Source organism: Scleropages formosus, chromosome 13 (assembly GCF_900964775.1).
Source record: "Scleropages formosus chromosome 13, fSclFor1.1, whole genome shotgun sequence".
Lineage (NCBI taxonomy): Eukaryota > Metazoa > Chordata > Actinopteri > Osteoglossiformes > Osteoglossidae > Scleropages > Scleropages formosus.
This window is the reverse complement of record NC_041818.1, coordinates 20,357,728-20,375,452: the sequence shown is the minus strand read 5'-3', so window position 1 is coordinate 20,375,452 and position 17,725 is coordinate 20,357,728. Positions and strand designations below refer to the sequence as shown.

Sequence of the window (17,725 nt, the reverse complement as noted above, 5' to 3'; positions counted from 1 at the left end):
GGAAAAGTGGAAAACCATGACGACACTCACAGTCCACTGTGATCGCTCTGCAGCACAGCCTCGTGCAGTGAAAAGGGGACCAACCATGAATGTCCTCAATTACATGCTAAAATTACCGAAAGTAGAAACTACAAGGATGTACATTTTGTCATGAAGGACACATCATTTCCACACTGCACCCCTGGTGAACAAAATACAGATGTTGCTGAAACACACAAACCGTGCCTTTGCAAATATATCCGATTCACAGAAAAGCATTCATATAATATCGACATCTGAGATTCCTGCTTGAGAAAGCAGGGCACAGAGGAGGTAAAAGTATTCCTGTCCACACTGAGCCTGTACTTTGAAAGATATGAATGCAGAAGGAGCACGGGAAGGGTTTTAAGGTAAAACATGTTTATTTTTCAGAGGAGCATTTACAGTTGTCGTATGACAGAGGACGCCATAAAACATCTTCAAGTCCCTTCACAGAAGGCAGGGATGAGTCTCCCCATCATCAGTGAAACCAGGCCAACCTCAGACCGACTGAGTCCGTTGCTAGTACACAAAGGTGAAGAGATGGGACAGTTGCCAGGTACAAAAGGGGAAGTGGGATGAGGTTGAGCAGAAGAAGGAAAATTTCCCAGGATTCCTCCACGCCCCCCGGTCTGCAATTCAGCAGATGATTCAATAATAACAAAAGACAGAATGCACACCAGCACAAGCAACTGCTCTGAACAAGGAGCTGCAGAGACGCATAGCACGAAAATGCCACACACACACACACACACCAAATAACTTGATGCTCGTTTTAGGTTACCAAGGGGGGGGGGGGGAAATCAAGCTCAAACATGAGAACTGTCCTTTTCAGAGATCAGTTCTCCATTCTGACAGGAAGAGATTTCTCTTGTATACATATTTTCAGAGGTAGAGGAGTTCCAGCTGGATAGGTGAGGACTTGGGACCACCCTCTCCGAGAAGGAAATATACAGGAAGCTGGATTAAGAAAACCCAAGAGTTCCAGTAATCGTGCATTTATTGACCTTGGTAATTCACCTTTTCAGGAAAGCTTATTCCCAAAACTCAGTGGGAGGAAATAATTTCACGTAAAACTGTCAAATGTTGAAAGTTGGATTTGAGAAAACACTCCCTGAACTTTCAATCCCTTAAAAAAAATAAATAAAATTAAAAATAAAAAAAAAACTATGCAGAAATACAATCCAAAGTATGGAGTAACAGTAAACACTGGCGTCTGTCAGGATATGCAGAAAGGAATGGATCAGCAAGCGGCACAGGATGCAGGACAAGGTGGTGTGTGATGGTCATCTATAGCACAGGCAGAATCCATCTCTGAGCCCTGCTGGATTGATAACTATTGCAGAAGAGTGAGATCAGCAATAAGAAGCAAACAATGACATCAGGAGGAGGAAAAATGCTACTGGGAACTGGAGTCACCAAATCACTTCATCTTGTAGCTCCTCCAAGTCCATGCAGCTGAAATTTGCTTCACTTGGAGCCGTCAACCAGACTGCCTGGGCCTTAGATCAGCCTGTGATGAGCATGGGGTTAAGATTTCATTGAGAATAAACAAAATAGATCTGCCTTTCCAAAAAGAGAAGTGGTAGTGGAACTACCACTTTAATGCCAATTATGTTTTGTTTCTCATTTCAGTCCATGTATTTACAGTCATCCATAGGTTACAACCTACATGCCGATATTTGGTTGTTGAAATTTAAAATAAATTAGGCCAGATTTAAAACTTCACGTTGGCCATGAGTGTCAATGTCCTCTTCCATCTGTTCAAACCCAGGGTCATCCAAGCGGTACATATTTTGATATACTAGGCAGTTTCACCACGTCTCTCCATTTACGACTCTGGCCAGAAAACAGGCTTTCTTACAGTGGAACTCATCACGCTTCCCAGTGCGTCCTAAACTCTAAACACTGTCCATCAGCCCCGGCAGCAAGGCAACACAAGGTGACAAACAGATCACTGAGCCACTCCTCAGCATCGGCGCTATTGTCACCTTCTCTCTCATCCCCAGTAGATGTGTCCCTGCAGGTTTGGCCATGCACGTGGAGAGCTGAAGGACATTACAGTGTCAGTCAAAATGAGTGCAAGCAGATCCTGACAGGTGGAGGAGTATTCCAGAAACTGCAAGCCTGAAGTGCGATGTGTCGACTTCTGACGTTTACACTCTTCTGTCAGGGCATTCATATCACAGCGTTTTAAAAACTGAGGTTGAACACTTTAAAAGCCAGAACGGGAGACACTTTTCTCCCTAGAGATTCGATCACTACCACTGAGCTCCCTCGTGTGAAACTCTATAGCGAGCTATAATGTGAACTGGACAAAATCATTTATGTGAAGATTCATAGTCAACAGATTTGGCTCTGTTGGCAGCATTTTTCCTCAAATCATAGAAAATTAGAAAACAGATTTAAATTTAAGCAGGGTAATCTATGGCTTGCTTAAAAGTGCAATATTCCTCATTCTGCAAATAGAGAACTTCAAGGGCTGTAGGGCCACTGGATGACACTGATAGGAGACTGCAGACAGCAAGTACACGCCCTTGCTCTAGGACACAATTGTCTCCTCTGGCTCCGTCCCTGGATCCACCTCTGTATTGATCTGCGCCACACCCAGGCGGTACAGCGTGTCCCGGATCACCACCTCTCCAGGCTGGCAGCCCTGCAGGACGTCACTGATCTGCTGGTTTACGATGTCCCTACTGGTGAGGAAGTCAATCAGCCGATTGTAGAGGTAATAGTAGGCAGCATTGTCAAACACCAGTGGCCTGCGGCGCACAGAGGTGACTCCGCCGTCCGTTTCGCACTCCTGCTGGGCAGCAGCGAGTTTCTGATATGGCTCCAGTTCCTGGCAGAGCACCATAGAGTGGTGACGAAGTTCAGGTGCCCCATCGCCTGCTTCGCCAGGGTGCACGATCCAGCGGGATGAGGACTTGGTGATGGGGTGTACTGGAGAACTCTCGACCCCAGACAGGTCCATGCTGTACTGCTGATCCTGGAGTTCTGCACAGGAAACGTACTGAGGGGAGAAGATCCACAGTCAAGGACTGAGACATCCAGCACAACAAGTGGCAGATGCACGACAGTGCAATTTTCTTTGTTGTGCTGTTGTTCTGAAGCAGTGCTAGGTTTCAGATTCTAAGTCTGCTTCCCAAATCTCCTTGCTTAGACTTGTTGAAAAGCACTGCTTATTTGGAAAGAACTGCTATTTTTGGACTGATCTTGGCAAACTGAATATGATGTTTATCACCAGGGATACATCGGAGTCCTCAAGCTGCTTGAATATGGTGATTCTTACTGCCAACAGCATAAACCCAGACAATACAGAAGGTACCAGCCGCTAACTGGTTAATCTGTTAAAAGCTTTCCAGGTGGGAAGTACCTCAAACTAATATCAACTAACATGTTGACATGAATTTCACCCAATAACAGAAGTGTAAACAATTCCGCTTGGTCAACTGTGTCTGGCCATCTATGTCCATTTTATATAAAGATTCTGTCTCACCGGTCAACTTCTCCATATCGTCTACACCTCATTTCCTATGCATTATATTTTTAGTTCTTTCAGGAAAAGTCCTAAGCTGTTCACAAGAAGTTTCTATAGTGAGTGGCAGGGATTACATGCTGTGAATGTACTACGCTCAACTCAAACCCTCAAGTGCTGACCAACCAAGATCTAAAGTTATGCTTTGACATCTGGATCTGAAACACCCACCTCCAGTTCACCCATTGGGTCGGAGAAGCAGCCTTGGTTTTTGCCCCACATTTGCCATGCCAGGTCAGGGTAATGGACATCGGTACAGAGCGCGACTTGTCGAGCGCAGTCCGTCACATACACCGGCGGCCAGTGGCGGGATGACACCAGTAGGTCCACATGGTCGCGGGCGGTCTCACCCCTCACCATGTACTTGGAGCCACACACCACCTGGGAAGAGAGGGACTGGTGGTCAGTCGTCACACAGCACGGCACCACCTGCGGCCTGAGCGTCTACAGGTTACCTGACGCATGCCAACGGTAAGTGCCCGTCTGCCACCTCAGGCTTGGAAAACCATTACTCATTCACCAAATTTGAGGGAGCATGTCTGAGAGAGCAAGCCACTGGAGGCACAGCAGGCACCGGCAGTGAGGCATGGAACAAGAGCGCTGTGCACTGAGAGGGTTGATGCAAACTGGGGCAGGAAGTGGGAGGCTGACTCCTTCATGCCACTTCAAATCGACTTTCCACTGTGATGCGTGAAAAGGGGCCGACGTCTCAGGACTGGGCAGACTGATGAGTCACGAGGAGTGTGCATTTCTACGTTTCACAGAATAAACTCTCGTGACCCTACCCACGCTGTGAGGTAAACAAGAGCAAGAGCTAACCAATCCATGCTGGCCTGGCATGCTGCGGCAGGTCTTACCTGGTGTGGACACATCTTGTACAGCTTGCCAGCGGTCAGGTGAGGAGGGGGCTGGGGGCTGGACACGAAGCCATTCTGTACATGGGCATACAGTGCACATACCAAGCCCATCATCTGGCCCTGGGGGGGATTGACATAGCAATAAAAGGCAGGAAGTTTACATGAGATGGGAGCTCCGCAGAGAACAATGGAGACTCATCAATGTAATACACAGGTGGCCAAGAATGAAACCACTTTCATTTGTAATTCTCTAACATTTAAGTTCAAATTCCATCCAACAGTGTGTTTCGCCTCTCTTTGTCACTCATCCCAGAGTTTAAAAAAATAATAATAATTACCTTGGATAATAACTTCTGTCCGTGAGATTCCTAACATGCTGACATTTTGTTTATTTATTAAAAGCCGGAAACTACTGAAAAGCTACCAAAGAGTGGCTAACCATTCTATGCATAAAACGGCATCCGGCATTGTGCCAAACGTGAGCGGATGTTCAGGAGCAGGATTTGAGAGGACGTGGTCGTAGAGTTGCTCATATTTCAGTTACACAACCTCACTCTACAAACCCATGGCATGTTTGTGCGGGCCACGTATACATAGAAAGATTATAAACCACAGCAGACTGTCATTATCACTTCATTTCTGTCAAATTTTTCTTCTCCTTCCAGTTTTATTTTCCTTTGAATCAGCGGTGCGTATCTAGACCTGTTGCCACAACGCACTGAATATCAACCCATCTTTTCGTACCGGAATCTCGATTAGATGATCCTTGGGTGAATTGGCTGGGTGGAATGAGACTCATCTGTGAGTCAATGGTGTGAACAGCACATCTCGCACGTGTTCAACTGGTGCTTGATAAGGTCTGAACAGGACCAAAGATAGACCTATTGATACAGACCTTTCCATAGGCAAGGACAACAACATAGACCATTTGCTGACTGTCATCAGACCACTCTGAGTTTTGAGATTTCACAGCGTATCGCCATAAATATCACCCATTCTAAGCATCCTAAGCGAATCTCACAAAGTCCACATTTGGGCAGGAAACTGAGTCATAGCAGAAGATGTGCTGGAAAGTCCAGGACAAAAGCAAGTGTCCGGAATTTGTAAGAACAGAAACCTTTATGGGGAAATAAAAGAGGAAAAAAAAATTCAGACAAAGAGTGACCAGAAGGCCAAACAATAACTGAAAGGTCAAAGCCTTGCAAGTGAACTTTTCCCTCTTCTCAAACCTCCTCCTTTTATGGATCCCCTTACTAGCAGAAGTGGGCTCTTTAGATGCCCCAAAACAGTGTTCATATAATGAGCACACGAGGTAAATACAAAAGGACTGCAATTAATGCAACATTTGTCATCACAAAACTATCTTGGCAACATATTAACTGTTATTCTGGAGATAATGGGAACCAGTAAAGAGGAGAGCGTGTTTGTGGGGTGTGGCGAGTTTGGTTCAGCCAAGTAGTCAGGAAATGCGCTAAGACTTTTGGAAAAGGAGAATAAGCGGATTCCTTGGAAGTGCATAACGAGGCCAGAAAACATATCCTGGGTAACCTGAAACCTCACTTCTCCAAGTGCCTCTGGGATCAATCAGGAAAACATTACATACAACAAACAAGGGTGAGCATTACAATCTGGTGACTAACAAAGCAGCGGCACTTCATGCAATTCATGATGAGCAAATGTAAAGAAGAGAGATATACTGTAATGGTACGGTAAGTAATTCATAAAAAATTATCTACGGTAATTCAAAGGGAGTGGATGTTGACAAGAAAAATAATCAAAATTCATACAGAAGAGGTTCATGGTAAGAATACAGGCTTGGTTTTCTGTACACCAAGAAACTTTTCCCATGAATCTGAGCATTTTCTCAACTAGTCTGAGGGCTTTTAAATTCAATTTCAATTTATTTTTATAGAGCGCTCTTCTCACACAGTGACACAGAGCGCTTTAACACAGGCATAAGGCAAGAAAAACAGACACAAACAAAGAAGACAGTCAACTAATGGCTACCATAAAGTAGTACTTTTTATAGAGCTATAAATATGCCTAAGTTAACGTTAAAGAGAAAGATCGGCATATCACGAGTCCCACTATGACCCATAGCCTGAAAAACAGGCAGATTTGAATGTTAGGGGTTGTCTGGAGTATAACAGTAAGTTATTATTAGAGAAATTAAGTTTGTGTTTATTAATTTAGCTTTTCTCCTAAGTTGCTTCCAGTGAACTCTATGTAGTGTTATCAGAACACACTTTACTCACCCAAGGTGACTTACACTGCTACATACATCATTTACAATGGGTCACTCATCCATACACCAGTCAAACATACTTTCTCCCTGTCTCACACATTTACACACTATGGGTGAGTTTAAGTGTCACCGATCCACCTGAACAGCATGTTTTCGGACTGTGGAAGGTAAACGGGAACACCCAGAGGAAACTGACGTAGACACAGACAGAACATGCAAACTCTACACAGTGAAAAGTTTACTTTTACATTTATCAATTTAGCAAACTATTTTCTCCAAAGCAACACACACTGATACTGCTATGTAGTGTCTGGCTTACACTTTCATCCCAGGTGCCACTACACTAAATTCCGTACAATCATTCACGCATTCATACACCACAGCAACGTAACACATTTATTCATTTTGCTGACACTTTCCTCCACAGCAACTTAGAATGTTATGGTTACAGTTATGATCTTACAATTATTTACCCATTTATACAGCTGGGTAATTTACTGAAGCAATCCAGAGTAAGTACTGTGCTCAAGGATACTACAGCTGAAGCTTAGCTTTGTTTTAGCTTTAGAGTTAAAGGCAGCAACTCTATCCACTATGCTACCAGCTGTACACACAAGCAGAGACACACATACTATGGAAGGTTTACAGTTACAGTTATTCAAAGACTAAACGGCGATACAACCTAAATCCAACCATGGAGACCAGGCACTGCGAGCCACCAGCACAACGCACTGTACTACAGTGCCACCCATAAAACCTCCTTTGCCCAACCAAGTCCATACCTTAGAACTTTCTGGCCCACAAGGGATGCCACAACGCTCCAGAACCACCCTCAGCTCCTCCATGCTGTGGCCCTGGATCTGCTCCGGCTTCAAAGCACCCTCGTGGATCTGGCGAACCAAAGCTGACGGGTCACCTGCAACACAAGGCTCTCAGGTATTACCTTGCAATGAGCACAATCCAGAACCGAGGGGACAGCACAAGATGGACTACACTGAAACTCTGGTGATGCAGTACATCTGAGCAGGGTGATGTCTCTGGAAAACCGACATCATTCAGTCTGCTAATATCATACCCATACTACTTCCTTGATTTATCCACCAATCACCAACAATCCAGTGCAGGGTTGCAGTGGTCTGGAGCCTATCCCACAAGCAATAGAGGAAGGGTACACCCTGGAGAGGGTACCACTCTATCACAGGAAAATCACAATCACTTATTCACTAAGGACAATTCAGAGGCACCACCCTACCTGGACAAACTATTTTACAAACTAAAGGAGGACACAGTAATGCATTATGTCATTAGGGTCATGGGTTTTCTCACAGCAGTGAGCAGCTTCAGACTTGGCTGAAGGTTCAAAGTGGACCAATTTAGTTGAGGCCTCGGTACCTGCAGGTGCGACGTCGAAGACATTCTTGTCCTTCTCAGTGTTGATAACGACGGAGTTCCTAATGAGAGGCGGAAAGAAGGGAGCAATGATGGAGGCGTCAAACTTGGTGATGGGAATGCTGGAGGGAAAAGCCGCTTGCTCGATGGCCTCGCTCTCCATGGTGAGCCAGAAGTCATCTACATTCACTTCGTCGGCTGCCTGGAAGTCTGGCCACGTGAACTAGAGAGGAGAAACGTGCCATTCAGTTTGTGGTTGAAGCTGTCTAGCTGCGAAACCCACAAAAACTAGCACGGGCACATGACACACTTTGTGTTTAAATAAAAACTCAATGTCACCAATAGCTAGATGTTCTTATGCAACGTGACTTTTGCGGTCATATTTTTTACACAATTATACAGATACACCTTCTAAGGTTAGTTAAGCTAAGCACCTTGCTCAAGGGTACGAAAGAAGAGTGTTTCCTGTGAACGCACTTGAACCAGTGATCTTTTGAGTCATGAGTCACGAGACCAAAACCTCAGCTTCTGGAACAAGCCTCAGGGCTCACCTCCACATTTTTTAGCTGCAGCACGTTGCTGGCGTTGCGCTGTGCCATCTCCACCTTGGGCACAATGCCACAAACACCACAGATCATGTCATTGTAGTCACGGAGCGTCAGGCACTCGAAGGCCCAGTAGCCACTGCAAAGCAACTCCTGGATGTGGGACACCTCCTTGGAGTTGAGTGTGTGAACTAAAAAAAGACATGGGCGGTTAGAGGCACATGCACATAGAAATGTATTTTATTCAATTCAGACCATCGCTGGTGAAAGACAGAATACGATCAGAGTCCGTTGGACGGTTCAGATTTTCTACCGTGTTTACCAGGCTGGTTTTGCACACTGTTGAGAACCATGAGAGCAGCTTCATTTGGGTCATGGCCTGCCTTGATCTGGCTACGGATCTTGAAGAGGAGATCCAAGCTCACCAGAAGTTTGTTTCCCACGTTGAAAAGACCTATGATATAAAATAAGGGCCATGTTTGACAGCAGAAGTGAGACGAAGTTCAATTTCAGTTTAGCGGGCTTCAAAAGTTTCGTGAGGATGAGAGGTCACATTCCTGACAGCAGTAAGAGGAGGAACAAGGGAAACGACACTAAATAAGGGAGAATAAAGGTTGGTTGACAGCAACGCTTCTAGCAACATTAGTTTCAAATTATCTTTCTATCTTTGAGTCTATGTTCTCTTTTTTGGCATGGTGCATTGACCTCTTACTCTGTAAATTAATTATTGTTTCCGCAACCAAGCAGACAAGAACTGCTTTCAAGTTTTAGGGAAAGAAAAAAAATGTTTTCTGTCAATGAGTTTCACAATTATACAATGCTGCTGGGTATGCTGAGTTTCCCCAAGACGCTCTGGGTCGGCCTACCTGGGTGGATATCACAGAAACTGTGCAGTGCCAGACACTGGGGATTCAGACAGATCTTCAGCTGGATTGTGGCAGTCTGGATGTGGGAGTCTGTCAGCAGCCAGCAGTCCTCCTGGCCAGCCACAGAGCTGGAGCACACACATTGCGCAGGTTACTGACTCATGCTGCACACACAAACTGATCTGAAGCTCCGGCCAATCAGAAAACGAGTAACAACCTTACACCTGATCTGTCAATCTCATATGCAACACAAAGCTGGACTCTGGAATCACCCTGAGATCCCTTTGAGGGCAGCTGCAGCACTAAGAAGAGAGTCATGAGAGACACTCCTACCTCTGACCGCCCTTGAAGAGGGGAAAGTGGCAGAGGGCACATTCCTGTGCAGCCGACTCGTAGAACCGCGGCCACCCACTCTGCTCCACAGCCAAGGAGATGCCACTCTCCCCCTCAGTGCCGGACAGAACCACCTGTGCGCTGTTGAGCTCCTGGATCAGTGCCATGACCTCCTGCAGCTCTGCCTCGCTCTCCGGGAGCTGGATCGAGCGCCGCAGCAGCTGCAGGGTCGACTGGCGCTGCGTCTCCTTCTGTGCCGGGCTCAGGGGGCGGTATGGGTCCAGGAAGCCGGCTGAGTCAGGTTCTGACCCGCTCTGCCCCAGCCCGCAAAACACACAAAGGAAAAACATTAGTCCAACACGGGTAAATTTGCATTTTTTACAGTACTTTTCTTCATTTAGCTGACACTTTTCTCCAAAGCGACTTACAATGTTGCTCTACCTACAATTACCTACCTAATTATAGAGCTGGGTAATTTTTACCAGAGCAATTTTATAGTATTAAGGCCAAAGGTGAGAATCAAACCTGTGACCTTTAGGTCCAAATGCAGCAGCTCTAACCACTACGCTCATAACAGACAGTAATTTCTAAGATTGGCTGTCATTTGGCATTGCTTTACTACACACACCAACATCATGCAGCCATAGCAATCAGTCTTACAACATATTCAATATAGTGTTTTATAGTCTTACCTGCTACAATGGAGGAAATCTGAATTATATTTAATATTAAATAACACAGCGCTGTAAGGAGGAATGACAAGTGACGTACGTAGGGAGGGAGTGAAAAGAACGAAAGAGACTGACCGTAAGCCCAGGCTTCTTGCTGTCCTTCTTGCTGAGCTCCCAGCCACAGGTGGGACACACAGGTGGCTTGTGTCTGTTCTTGTACACATAGTCACAGGCTGGGTTCTTGCACTTGCCCCTGCCCCGCGCCGTGGACAGACCGAGGTCCTAACAAAGGAACAGAACTGTCTGTCATGGCAGTGATTGTAACAGTTTTTTGTTATTATTATTACTACACAAACCTCATAAACCTTTTGTACACTTACCAAGGTAGAAGCCGTACTTTTGAAGGACACAACGGACAGGATCTTGAGCCCTTTATCAGTCACAATATACTGACTGGTATTGGTCATGCCATGGGGGGTCTGCTAGGTGCAAGAGAAGGAATGGTGTTACTCTGAATGTCCATTTTTCTGTCCACCCACCCAAACAGTCAATGAGTTTATCAATCACTAGAACTTCAGAGCCCTTCAAACTGCAAAAGCACTTGAAAGCATGTATTGTCGAGTCAGCAGTTAATGTGTGAGCAGCTAACAGCATGCAGTCTTAGGAAACACTCCTAAAACCAAGAAAAGCAGGATGCACGTGAGAGGTTTGGGACATAACTGTCACTACAAGCCACACACACCACTGAACATGAAACTAGTTCATTACAAGTACAAACCTGCTCCTGGTGGACAGGCTTCACAGCATGTCCAAGCTGCTTCAGCGTGCTGGGCTTCAGGCCTGATACCTTCTCCAGTGAAGGATTAGCTAAAAACAACAAAATGCTTTATTAAATATATTAATAACAATAATACACAAGGATCAAGTCACATTGCACCATATTCTTTTCTAGATACATCTACAGACAAGGAGGAGCAGATTCTACCTGTTTTGACGTTGAGTTTTGATACTGCTATCTCTTTAACCTTTTCAGGGGGCACCGTGACCCACTGGACGAAAGTGGTTCGAGAGCCAGGACCTGCAACCGAGATAGTTAAAGCAAACTCCTTTGAGGAACCACAACCAATCATGGGAGTCTACTTTTAGTTCTGCTTTAAATTCCTTCAATCTACAGCTGTATTCCGAACAAACATCTGGCTGGCCTTTCTGCTTATACAACCCGAACTCTCCAATACAACCAGGACCTGAGAGCCTATCTGGTTTTTAGTTTCTGCCCACACACAGTCTATGGATAATGGTTCATACTACATTCAAACCCTGGCTCCGACCTACAAGGCAAAGTGTGGGATGTGTGGCTCTTCGGAAAGGCTGAGCAGCTTCTCAGCCCAGCCAGGCCACTTTCCTCACTCTGCTCTGGTCCCCCAGTCACTCCATCACCGCCAACACTCCAACATGATATCCCTCTTAACTGCTCTGCATTTACTACAGTCAGCTCTGCTATGACAAACCTTTTTATTAAATATTCTATTCTCCTGTATTAAACAGCCAACAGTAAACATACTTCCGAGATGTAAACAAGACTGTCCCATTCTATGCCTTTACCACCACACATACAGCTACAGATGTATCGAAATGTAAATGCAATGTATCAATAAAAACTAGATATGTATTTCTTTTGCTCATTGAACTCAACACTGTATTTCATAGAAAAGTGCTTTAATAAGGATCTAAGGAATGTACTCACCTGCGGTGGTTGGAGCAGGAAGGATAGCACGGACACGACGTTTGGGCCCTAAAACAGAACTCTTCTCCCTTGTTCTAGCCCTCACACTGGAAAATGGTGCCATAGATTTTTCGCTGAAAAAGAGTGATAGAGTGGAAACCTTGCTATGGCAACTCATTTCCTTCCATTAGCTATGAGCTGTGAAATTCAAAAAAAATAAAAAGAGGGACAGATGAGTGATACTGTGTCTTCGACAGCTCTCACATGGTAGGTGCCTTGGACACAACAGTGGGTAACACAAGGTCCACACTGCCCCCTGCTGGCACTTTGCACACAGATATCAGCCTTGGATCCTTCTTGATCTCCGTGGGATCCTGGCTCGGCCGCTGGACTCCAGCACTCCTGTCCAGGGGGGCACACGGAGCAGCCAACTGTTGACTGTCGGTCACCGCCACTTCCTTCCACTGCAGCCGGTCACCCCCCAGGGAGGTCGACTTAACGATGAGCTGCGTCACGGGCTCTGGGTGTGTCGTGCCTGGATGGCTGGGATTCCTCAGCAGTTTCCGTGGAGACGATTTGGCAGTAACAGCAGCTGCCTTGGCCTGAACTTTCTTTGCCTGAGGGACTCAGAGTTGGACAGCTGATGAGTTTGATTCACTGAGACATTGTTAAATTAACCTCGAAGTGCAATACTTAACCTCTATGGGTGCAAGAATAAAATGTGCAATAATCATCAGAGCATTAATATTATTATTAACATTAACCATTAGCCTGTTAATATTACTATTAACAGTATTATTGTAGTCTTTACTGTGTATTTCACTGCGTATGGAATATTTTACTGTGTACTTCGGGTGTGCTTTGTGTGTATTGCGTTTTTTATTCCTGCCCCCACCCCCACCCAAAGTATTTGCTCCCCTCCTTTTTTTTAATAGTATTTCCTCCTTTTTCAGTATTTACTCCCTCTTTTACTGTAGTTATTGTATTTATTCTATTATTGTAGCTTTATTTATTGAAGTTTTAGAGTATTTACTGTGTATATGTTGTTTTTACATTTGACTCTCTCAGCATCGCTCAAGAATTCGTATGTGCCCGTGTACAAATGGCAAATAAAGTTCTATTCTATTCTATTCTATTCTAAAGATACTCCAAGCAGCCCCGCCCCCCCAAACACACATTATGTTCCTGTGTAAAAGGTTTGGTTGCTATAGGGGTCAAGAGGACTCTCCTCTGGATGACTCTGCCTTTAGAAAGCATACAAACATTTCTGTGGTATAAATATGTCGCAATGAGAGACTTTCAGGCAATTAAAACTAGGAAAGGAATGATGAATGACCGCAAACCCTGACTTCTCTTAATTATAAAGCAGGGTGTGTTCACCACTAAACTGAAAACATGCACTGCAGACACCATGCATACACTTACAGTGGGCACCCATTTGCCCCCGAGGTGCTGTCCACAGTCTGGGCAGTAGGGTGGTTTGTGACGGGTGACATATGAGAATGAGCAGCCAGGTGTGTGGCAACTTCCACGCCCTCTTCTGGTGTATTTTATAGACTAGGAAAATTAAAATGGCACCATGTTTAAAAGTGTATATTTACAAGTAAACAAAAAGTGTGTGTTTCTCTGCAAGGTTGTCCAAGGAGGGAAATGAAGGCAGGAAGCCACTGAAGTAGTGAAAAAAAAGTATTAAAAAAAATTATAAAACGGCTGAGAAAAAAACTGACCAGTTTTAAGGACGGTTTTGGGTCAGGCTCCTGACTGGATGTAACAGGAACCATGACAAGAGAGCTGGTGGTAGATGGTATTTTGGACTCCACCAGTTCCTGTGGAAAAAGAGGAATACAATAGCTTGCAGATCTTTTATCTGTGTCCAACACAGAGACAAGCGGTACAAATGCTGAGAAAGTGTGCTCTTACCTGGTTAGGGACAATGGTGACCAGGTGTGTCGCGTCCTCCTTGATGTGTTGTACCACCTGGCTGCTCACACCCCCCTCCTCCATCAACATGCCTACGGCACTGTAAGCGTCGCCTGTTTCTGTAGGCTCCTCCTTCACTAGGAAGCCAGCAGGTTGCTTGTCCTGCGCGGCACTGGATGAGCACTGGGACAGAATCTCCTGCAGAGCTCCTGGACGGCTGAGAACGGCCGCTGTCTCATCCGTCAGCCCCTCGATGGCAATGCATTGCTCCGACAGCTCCACTTCGCTGCCTAGCGATAAGAGGGTCTCGTGCGAGACAGGCTGGCCCCCCACTGAGAGACCCTCCCCCAGGGGTTCGATGGTCTCCATACATACCTCCACCGGGCCAGACACCCTATCCTCTTCCGGAATCCCCCCCTTAGGGAGGAGTACGTAGTTTGCCCGGGGTAGGATTTTCCGGAAGCCTGGGACATCAGTGGAGGTGCCCGCTCCTTGGCTGCTCTGAAGGGGTGGGATGTTAGCCCTAAGATTAGAAGGGATCTGCTGGATGCGTGTCACTTAAGTAATGAGGACACAACCCAGGCTGCAGTGTGACAGAACAGACTTCAGCAGGACTGAAAGCAGTAAAAAGCACAGTGGGAGCGAGCAAAGGGAATCAGACGCTTCGCACGGCTTACTGGCGGACACAAAAAACTCACAGGGTCAATCCCGTCCCTCTCCAGCTTGGCTCTCTCCAAGTAATAGCCCTTGTCTGCCACGTTGAGCCTTTTCCAGCTCTCGCTGATCCGCTTGTTAATTTCAGATTGTGGTAGGTCGGGATACTCCTGCTGCATACTCTGATGAATGTCAAAATAGTACAAGAGGTACGCAGACCTACAAGGCAGAGACCATTTGTAATCAAAATGAGAGCATAACGCAAATGATGCACTCTTTGAGCCTCGCCGTGGCGGACGTATCAAGCGTTACCTCGGCTTTTTGGATTTATCCGCATGGTCTCCCTGGTTTTTACTCTTCCTTCTCCTTTTGGGTGAGGAAACTTCCATGAAAGCGTAACAGCTCTCCACTTCTTCTGTGATGATTTTCACTTCCGTCTCCTCATAACCAGCATCCATCTCTGCGGATGCACTCAGCCTTGACAAAAATAAGAGCAAAGATCCTGCGGTTCATATACTCCTATATTATTATAGCAAGCAAAGTGTGCAGCTATAAAATAATTCAGTGTTGCACTAAAGCTCGGGACTGGCTCTTACTGCAGAGGATACAGATGCAAGCATTTTTGTCACAAACGTCTGAATCTGCCATGAAAGTATTAAGATTTTTAAGGTCAATAAAGAGAGTAAGAAAGTATTCTCAGATTTTGCGGGTAAATATGTATTGGTCCATAAATTTTCAGCAAACTGTTGTCGGTGGCCTATAGCCCACTTGAAGTGACGGGCAAAACTAGCTAACTATTTATTGGCCCGCTGTCTGATCAGCGATACCAGAATTTTTTTTTTGGTGATAAACAGAAATAAATCTTCCTGTTAAAAACATATGATATTGTGGCACGTGGCACCATGGGTTTGGATAGGGCGAAGAAGGACGCGGAGGCAGCGTTCATAACGAACGATTTAGTTGAACACTAGCACAAGAAAGATAATGCTCTCAGTCCAAGGACCCACTTTCCTCCAGGGCCTACACTTATAATCAGCCTGCCTAGCACCCCTAAATTCTCCCTGACACACTGGGAGACACGGTCACCCTACCATTTTCCCCTTAAGTACCCCCAGTGGTTACACACACATTTAACATTATCTCCCATAATGCAACTATTTACATTTAAACACACACTCCCTCCTAAAACAGTAACGCTGGGTCGTTACAATATTGAGAAATATAAGCCCACAGGTCATACGTACTTCAAAGCCGTACTGTTTTTAAAGGTCCATCACCGTTATCTGCCTGATTTCATTTTGTTTTAGGGACCTGATTGATGTGTTAGGCTCAAAATATCATACAAATTCCTTAAACGCTGAAGAGGCTTTCGCTCTTATGAGGCCCCATGATTCTGTACTAATAAGAATAATGAAATGTCAATTTTTACTGAATGTGATATGTCAGTTTGAAACAAATAGCTCTGGACTTAAATTCTACCAGAGTACCACACAGCTGCTGTAACTGGTTTTCCCAACCCCTGGGTAAATTTTACTGATTAACTTCTTGCTGATGATGATGATGATTGCTGAGGCTTAATGTCATGAAATGGTATAATTAACAAACCACACAACAAAGTCACTGATTCGGTCATTACGTGACATTTTCCGTGCGTCATTTCACTAATGTTTACGGACTTAATCATGTTACTAATACGAGGGGAGGGCTAAATCACCAGAAATTACTTTTACACCTGGAATTCTGTGATGTGACACTCCATACTCAGTTTAACAGAATTTGTTTTCAGTGAGTCAGAAACCCCGCGGCCCGTAGTTTGCGTTAACATAAATGATCATGTCAAGGTCATTGTGGAGTTATTTTTTTAAAAAAAAGAACCGTATTCTGACTTTAAAAAAAATCTGTTAGACTTTTGTTTTGCTTCTGATTATTTTCGCCCCCAGTGTCTGCCACTTTTTGCCATTTAACTTTTACAAAAAAATATCAAAAAAAGAGCGTTTGTCAACACAGACTGTGTGTCACTGTAATGTTTCGCAAGGCGGCCAAGTTAACTAGGTAACAACAAAAAAAGCTCCGAACGCCGAGACGTAAGAAGCCCATTTAACTCCACTGCTGTGGTAATTAGCTGCTTGTAAGAGCAGGCGCGCGCGCCGCTCACGCCGCGAGCCACACGGTCACCCCCTCCCCGCGAGGACTCTGGATGATCCGTGAGTCTCCATACTGACGGAAAGGGCTGCGAAGTGTCCAATGAGCAGCTCCCTTATTGAAACCTTACCTCTGGTGCACATAAGCGCTTCCCCCCGAAAATATCCCTCTCGATCACGTCTGTTTGCCCGTGGTGCGGTGCTGTATCAGCAGAGGTCGTCCGACGGTGGCAACCATTTTATTAATCCTGCAGTTCGTGTGTCCCCGTATCTATAAGAAAGCCCTTCTTTCGGACTACTTTTCTTCCCCTGGTCCTTCATTCAAGATGGCGACTTGCTGCTAACGCAAAGGGCCAATCACGTGAAGCAATAAATCACGAAAAACCAATCATACGTGGCGTTCTAGGTACGTGGGGCATATTCTTAAAGGCGCAAGGACAAATTAAATTAATGCGTTTTTTAAAAAAAAAATAAATTGTTCAATCACGAATAGGAAATGTGCAGTTTCAGTGTTATTGTTAGTTCCACAACCTTAAGAGGTTACTTGAGGATTAAATTTGCATAATAATAAATTGGGTTAATTTTTAAAAGAATAACTATTTGTTTCCGCCCGGTTTCGAACCGGGGACCTTTCGCGTGTTAGGCGAACGTGATAACCACTACACTACGGAAACTGACTTACGCTTCTTGTTAAACCTTTATGTATTTATGCGTATACTATAAAACGTTTAATATTTATATTGTGGACGAAACCATACGAGCTAGATAATGGACGATCTCAGAACATGCCATCTCGTCGAAGTCAAACTGATGTTCCAGATTCAT

At 45.1% G+C, this 17,725-nt stretch overlaps 1 protein-coding gene and 1 non-coding gene across 4 annotated transcripts; both read right to left on the bottom strand.

Annotated features, from left to right (window-relative positions):
* Nucleotides 1-385: 385 nt before the first annotated feature.
* On the bottom strand, nucleotides 386-17,220 carry hmgxb3 (HMG box domain containing 3). 3 transcript variants are annotated; one of them, XM_018756496.2, is made up of 21 exons: nucleotides 17,032-17,220; nucleotides 15,072-15,236; nucleotides 14,804-14,978; nucleotides 14,106-14,606; nucleotides 13,913-14,011; nucleotides 13,611-13,742; nucleotides 12,450-12,802; nucleotides 12,207-12,319; nucleotides 11,448-11,540; nucleotides 11,241-11,329; nucleotides 10,843-10,944; nucleotides 10,598-10,744; nucleotides 9,792-10,105; nucleotides 9,459-9,586; nucleotides 8,915-9,046; nucleotides 8,599-8,783; nucleotides 8,051-8,270; nucleotides 7,441-7,574; nucleotides 4,414-4,533; nucleotides 3,728-3,937; nucleotides 386-3,031 (listed from the first exon to the last, which is right to left on the bottom strand). In XM_018756496.2, the coding sequence occupies exons 2-21, from the start codon at nucleotides 15,215-15,217 to the stop codon at nucleotides 2,561-2,563; spliced, it is 3,864 nt and encodes a 1,287-aa protein (XP_018612012.1). In that variant the 5' UTR covers nucleotides 15,218-15,236; nucleotides 17,032-17,220; the 3' UTR covers nucleotides 386-2,560. The 3 variants fall into 3 exon arrangements, with proteins under 3 accessions (XP_018612012.1, XP_018612013.1, XP_018612014.1); XM_018756497.2 differs by having other exon boundaries at nucleotides 10,843-10,941; XM_018756498.2 differs by lacking the exon at nucleotides 17,032-17,220 and having other exon boundaries at nucleotides 14,106-14,628; nucleotides 15,072-15,166.
* A 281-nt stretch (nucleotides 17,221-17,501) lies between these two features.
* Nucleotides 17,502-17,574, bottom strand: trnav-aac (transfer RNA valine (anticodon AAC)). The gene has a single exon. It is a non-coding gene; the product is annotated as a tRNA-Val (tRNA).
* Nucleotides 17,575-17,725: the final 151 nt, after the last annotated feature.

Coding starts and splice junctions, on each gene's coding strand:
- hmgxb3 (XM_018756496.2), bottom strand. CDS start 15,217: ATGGATGCTGGTTATGAGGAGACGGAAGTGAAAATCATCACAGAAGAA. Junction 14,607..14,803: donor AGAGGGACGGGATTGACCCT/GTGAGTTTTTTG, acceptor CCACCCCTTCAG/AGCAGCCAAGGAGCGGGCAC. Junction 9,047..9,458: donor TTTCTGTGATATCCACCCAG/GTAGGCCGACCC, acceptor TTTATATCATAG/GTCTTTTCAACGTGGGAAAC.